Raw genomic sequence first — 7132 nt, forward strand, 5'->3', positions numbered from 1 at the left:
GCTCCAGTTAGTGATTCTGATTGTGTACAAAAATCATTCGCTAGTTTTCTGGCCAATATGGATGTGCCCTCCATTTGTATTTTGCAATCTGCTATAAAGTTAATTTTTTTTAACTATATTGCTCTATGGATTGTCAACATATATGTTCAATGTCTTGAAGTAGCCTTGATTATCTTTCAATGTCTATTAGTTGTTTTATCATTTATTTGGAACCTTACCTACATTTTCTCTCAATCACACTCGGTTATGTTTTTATTGTAGATGAATTCTAATGAACCTGTAGCAACTGCCCCAGAAGAAGTACCACAACCGGCACACAAACCTAGTAGACAGAAAACAAATGTGGCTTGTGCGCATTGCCACCAAATTCTTGAGAAGGAAAAAAATGCTTTGGTTAGCATGTACTATGATAAAATTATCAGAGGTGGTGGAATTAATAGGATGAAGGGACATTTTACGCGAGATCCAGGGAAAGTGTATCAATGCCCTAAAGTGCCTGACGAAGTTCAAGTGAAAATGCAAGCAAGCATTTATGAGGTCAAAGTCAAGAAAAGAAAAGTTGAAAGAGAGTATAAGGAAAGTAATTCAGTTGATGGACACTCTATGACACCCGATGAAAGAGTGGAAGAGGTTGCAATGCCAGAACCACCACCTTCTAAATCTCAAAAGGGGAAGGACACTGGTCGCATGACTGGTTTTTTTGTGCCTAGAACAACTCCATGAGCTCAACCTACGTTGAAGAGTGTGTTGCAAAGTAAAGAAGTTGTTGAGAAGTGTGACCTCGCCATTTCAAGATGGATGATTGATGCTTCTATCATTCAATGCAGTTAATTCTGCATACTTTCAACCTATGATTGATGTTATTTGTGCCATAGGTTCAGGGTATAAAGCTCTAATCTTTCATAGAGTTCGTGATTTCTTGTTGAATAAATGGGTTGATGAGACAAAGAAACTTGTTGAGAGTTATCTTGATGTTTGGAGGCGAATTGGTTGCACTCTTATGGCAGACGGGTGGACTGATCGGTGTAGGAGGTCCCTCATTAATTTCTTGGTCCATTGTCCTAAAGGAACTGTTTTTATCAAATCAGTTGATGCTTCTCAGTATTAAAAAACAGCTGATATGCTTTTTAAGCTCTTTAAGGAAGTTATTTTATATATTGACCCTGGAATTTTTGTTCAAGTAGTGACAGATAATGCTGCAAACTATGTTGCTGCTGGCAGGTTATTAGAGGCTGAGTTTCCCAAGTTATATTGGTCTCCTTGTGCTGCACACTGTGTTAATTTGATGTTCCAAGACATTGGGAAGGTAGCGGAAGTAACAGAGACTGTGTCACAAGCTTATAATATTACCAAGTACATCTATAATCACTGCTTTGCATTGAGTTTGATGAGAAAACATACAAATAATAGAGAAATTCTTCGCCCAGCCCCAACTCGCTTTGCCACTAATTTTATTGCATTGCAGAGTATTTTGGCTCAAATGGATCCACTAAGAGCCATGGTGGTAGATAAGGAATGGACAACCTCAACCTATGCTAGAGATACCAAGGTAAAGAAATTTGTGGAGCAAGTCTTAAATTCTGGGTTTTGGAAGAAATGTGCTGATATTGTGAAACTAACGAAGCCACTTGTTAGATTGTTGCGTCTTGTTGACAGTGAAGATAAACCTACCATGGGTTTTCTTTACCAATCTTTTTACAAAAATAGAGAGGAGATGGCGAAGAGGTTCCAAAGAAATAAGAAGAAAGTGGAGCCTTACTTGAAAACCATAGATAACCGTTGGGATTCTCAACTTCGTAAGAATATTCATGCTACAGGTTATTGGTTAAATCCAGGTTGTTGGTTTAATCGTGATGAATTTGAGAAGCATGAGTCCACAATATCTGGCCTTTTAGATGACATTGATAGATATTCTTCTGGAGATACTGAGTTGAATGATAAGTTGACAAGTGAGAAGAGATTATTCAAAGATGCTGAGTTAGACTTTGGAAGACAAAGTGTTATTCGTGAAAGAAAGTTATGCCAGGTAAAATTGCATTCTTTGATTCTTAATTTAGATTCCAGATTTATATTTCAACACATGTTTTCATATACTTCATTACATGTGATATTTTAGATAAATGGTGGGAATCTTATGGATGTGGTACACAAAATATGCAAAAGATGGCTATCCGTGTTCTAAGTCAAACTTGTAGTGCTTCAGACCGTGAAAGAAGTTGGAGTGTATTTGAGTACATTCATTCCAAAAAAAGAAATAGATTAGAGTATCAAAAGCTTAATGATCTTGTCTATGTTCGCTACAACTTGAGGTTACAACAAAGGTATCATAATTATATTCTTATTTGATTGTTCGCTTCTTTAGTTAAATAAATGTGCTTGAATTTTATTGTAATTTGATATATGGGAAAATTAATAAATTTAGGAACCGGTTGATGCAACAAAGTTATGATCCCATCAATTTTGAAGTAAGTGATGACCATTCTGATTGGGTTATGGAGGACTCACCACCATTCTTAACTCTTGAGGAGGTGAATGCATTGCGTAATGATCTTGCCAACATGACCATCCAATCAATTCCTAATGATATTGGTATGCATCTTTAATTTATTATGATTCGTTATTTGTATTTGAGACCACTTGATGTTTATTGTTACCTTACCTTACATTTAAAATCTATTTTTGTTGTAGATCTAAATCTGAACTTGTTTGATGATGATGATGATGCACAAGATAACATCATTGAAAGTGCAAATGAGAATGAAAGTAATGTTGGAGGAGGAGAAGCTTTTGGTCTATTTGATGAAGTGATGCTTGACTTGGATGAAACTTAGCCTTCCTTTCCTGCTTGGGCATGAAGAAACTTGACATTGTTATTGCTATATTTATCATTTGTTAGCTTATGATGTAACAAGACCTTGGTTGTTAAATTCTGTTTTAAACTTGTTTATGCGCTTTTTGTTGTGATTAAAGCATTTGTTAGCTTATGATGTAACGATGTTGTTTGATGATGTTCAAAACTTATTTCAGTTATTTGTGAGTTGTGAGACATTTTGTTGTGATAAAACATTCCTTGTTTATGTGTGGTATTTCATATTTGTGACATCTAGTTATGGTATTATGAATATTTTAATTTTTTTTTGTCAACCGAGTCAAATGGTTCAACCAGTGATCCAATGGTCAGACCAATGACCTATTGACCCAATACCCTGACCGAGTCGATCTCTGGATCGAGCCTGATAACACTGGGTGAATTGCTCTTACTCCTTGTTCCGCTCACCATATGTGAGTGGAATACTTTGCAATGTACCAAGCTAGTCCCGTGACTGACCCTAATGCTTATCTGCTATAGTGTAAACCGGGCCTCGTACCTAACTTCTCTTGGGCCTTTGGCCTTTTGATTTTATGAATGAGAACTTTGCGACCAAATTGTTACTTTTTTTTGGGGCTACTATGCTTTGGGTTCACTACCAACAACTCCAGAGTAGTTGTTTTCGCCAGGATAATGAATCAGACAATGACTACCACAGACAAAATTTAAAAGAGTCAATCACCTTTTACTAGACACTAGACAAACATCATAAGGAAAAGTCCCTCTCGCACTCTGCCACTCAGAACCTGATCGCAGATTTTCATTAATTATTGGTGTTGAATTCTGAAAGTAAATGCATATATTGTTGCCTTTTACGGTCAAAAAGCAAGTTGCAGAAGCCAGATGTTTTCCTACCTCGATTCTGGGTGCAGTAATTCCCCCTCCCCCCTATCCTCAACTATGCTGGTAACTCGTTTTATATAATTTTGGTTAAAATTGAAACATAATTATGACTTTTCTTAAAACATACTGTATGGGGACTCTCATTGTAAGAGGACAATGCAACTTAATTGATAAATGTAGAATTGAAGCTTGTAACTCTGAGTATTCATCCAATTTATTCAAAAGTCACAGCATAAACCACAATCAAAAGTCAAAGATTGATGCATAATGAAAATTCAAAAGGCACTTGAGATGTTGTTGTGAGAGTGTTTGCGTGTGAGAAATTATATATGATAATTAAATAGATGCAGTTTTGCAGGAAGCTTCTTTACTCTTTCCCAGGTACAGACGACAACACTGCATGTCCTCGAGGGTAAGATAACATGTTTGTGGTAGTGATGTATGCCATCAGTACCACCAGCCTTTTGATGATGCAAGAAAAGATCACACTGCACTGCACAAAAGGCCCTTTGTCCTACTACGTTTTTTTCTTTTTTCTTTTATCCTTCTCTATACTCCCAAATTAGAAGAAAAAAATGGAAAATTAAAACTTTTTTCATCCTTGATTTTGATGGGAATTTCGCTTTCTTGACTGCTGCCTAGTGGTGGATTCACTTGTTCATGGCATACTAGGGTTTAGGGTATATAAGAAGTCAGAAGCTCAATATTTGTCAACATAGTGCGGGTTTATTATTCATCACTTATTAAGTACTTTTTTTAAGGATCTGCTTACAATAAAAACCAAACATACCCTTAAGTTTTTAAGGTTAATTGCATTTATTCCCCTTAATTTATAGACTTTGTGTTATTTAATTTAGTCCCCTATTTTTCCGAACTAATTAAGTTCTTGGACTTTTAAAAGTAAGTAAATTTAGTACATCTCTTGATTCTCATACAGAGAGATGACAATAAGTACGGTATTTTAGTACGTACTCATTTTCATACTTGTGTTTTGAAAAACTACCCGCATACCTATCACCATACCTACATGGATATATAATAACCTGAATGTTACACCCATAGCTGTTACTTGCAATTTAGTTAACTAAAATTAACTTTCACGATTTGCTACATCACAAAAATACTTAATGACACAGCCTCTCTTGAAGTTGAATCAACAAACTGTGACATTCCGCTAGAGGATGATGCAATACATGAGTACCAAAATGCAGTGTGTGAGAGCACTTCTTGCCATGCTATCCGCTACATCATTTGCTTTTACTAACAATAATTTCTGATTGGTAGGATTGTAGGAATATAATACATCCCCAAATCTTCAGAGCAGTTCCAAATCGACATCTCTTCTCTGTTACTCAAATTATATTCTCTTTATCTTTTATTATTTTCTCTCCTAATTAAACTAAACAAAGTGTAACCGACTATAAGGAAAACTCCCCTCCTTTAATACATAAGTTTTGACTTCAAATCAAATATAACCCTTCAAACACTAGAAAGGATTAAAACTCTGTAACCAAAAAAAAAAAGGATTAAAACTCTGATCTAAGATTGGAGAAAGACCTCTCCTATTTTTTATGATAGTCAAGGGCAAGGACGAATCTTAATCAGGTCAAAGATCCTAATAAATTCAAAATCTTCCACCTTGAAGAAAGTGAATAAGCGAATGTCAAAATGCAACGTTTTTGCTTCTTTATTATTAAAACACCATTCTTATATTTTTCATATGTCACACGGGTCCTCAAACAAAGGGAAAAAAAATTGTTCACCAAATTTCATATTGGAATAGAAGAGAATACTACGACTGCACAACTGCACAAGATATGATCAGTGATCATATCTCACACGATTGACTGGTGATATAATAGAATAAAAGAAAAGAAAGATAAATGGAAATGAAAGGAGAAAAAATTGAGAGAAAATGAATCAAAACTTTCAAAGAAAAGCTTATTGATCACTTAAAAGTCGTACAAGCATCGTTTGTATCAATTTATCATGTTTGCAATATCATTCATGCATCGTAGCCCTAAACATAAATGAGGCCGCAAAAGAGGGTGAAGTACACGGTGGTGGTCTATCTATATGACAGTGAAGTAGCAAGGACCACAAAATATATATCACTGTCGAGTGTATCGCTGGAGAATTACTATGCTGCAATATTGTATGCTTTTTCTGGTACATGCTGCTAGCTGCAATTGCAATGTGTTGCTGTGTGTGATTTTGATTGATCCTTGGGCACAAACCTGCTAACAGTATCGTCATTAATTTACAGTCCTCCTACTGTCAAGACAGTCAAGTGCAGTACACGATGATAGATATATAATAATATTATTACACATTATAATAGATATATGTTTTTGTGTGTGTACATGTGTGTGAAATCTTAATTGCAGCAGTTGCAGTTATTGTACTTAATTAAGGAAGTATAGCTCTTACTTACAATTTCATAAACACAAGTGATAACTGTTGATCTTAGTGTTCAGAAAACTTTCAATTGCAGCCTGCAATTTGGTGCATCGATCTCCCCCGTGTTATAAGGATGAAGGGTTATAGACTTATAGTAGACCTCTTAGCTTGGTTTTAATCCAGGTAAACAAAGACAATTCTATCAAAATTAAATAAATTCTAACAATGATGATTCAAACACGGTAGATCTGCGGATCATGTTAAAAACTGGTACATTCATGCACCATGTATAAACAACTAAATTCCAGTACACATTATTTATAATATATACTTTATATGTAAAAACGATTTGTAGAGAAGCCTTTTAACTTGTAATAATGTTTTTCTCAGTCAAACCGTATACAAAGCCTTCAAAATATTGAAACTTTAATTAAGTGGGTTAAAGACTTATAGTTTAGTGAAGAGATTAACTAGGCATTAAGCAGCTAGTTGTGGATCTTTGATAATTGAAACTTGCACTCTCACTATGTTATAAGTATATGTGAATGAGTTGCAGAAAATAACAAGGGAAATACAAAGAGATTTTACCTCCAAAAGACTTCCTCTTACTCTAATTTTCTGTTAAGTTATGCAGTAAATCTGTGTATGTTTCTCCGAATTACCACCTCTAGAATACTACCAACAAATTTCATAATAAACCATACAAAACCTATTTTTGTATGAAGGTGTTCAAACATAAATCACATTATTTTAACTCACATTTACCTTACACAATTTTCGTAGAATCAACATTGTCTATAATCAATTATGTTAACGCTAATCCAAACACACACTTATTTAGAAATTATCATAATAATAAAGAACAAATCAATATCCTCCTTCATAAGAATATCTTCCAGAAAACAAAGGAAAATACCCTCAATTACACACCTTTAGTACAAAAACACCAAAAACCTGGACTGCTTGTCCCAAAATACACAAAAAGAATAATGAGGGAAGGAGAAAAACAGTGACCAACAG

At 34.8% G+C, this 7132-nt stretch overlaps 1 protein-coding gene across 1 annotated transcript; it reads left to right on the top strand.

Annotated features, from left to right (window-relative positions):
- Positions 1-261: 261 nt before the first annotated feature.
- LOC130719161 (uncharacterized) lies at positions 262-2831 on the top strand. The gene is made up of 6 exons (XM_057569801.1): positions 262-694; positions 876-989; positions 1116-2026; positions 2117-2175; positions 2423-2589; positions 2689-2831. Exons 1-6 carry the CDS (start codon positions 262-264, stop codon positions 2829-2831), a joined length of 1827 nt encoding a protein of 608 aa, XP_057425784.1.
- The last annotated feature ends 4301 nt before the right edge of the window (positions 2832-7132 follow it).

This window comes from Lotus japonicus, chromosome 5 (assembly GCF_012489685.1).
Source record: "Lotus japonicus ecotype B-129 chromosome 5, LjGifu_v1.2".
NCBI lineage: Eukaryota > Viridiplantae > Streptophyta > Magnoliopsida > Fabales > Fabaceae > Lotus > Lotus japonicus.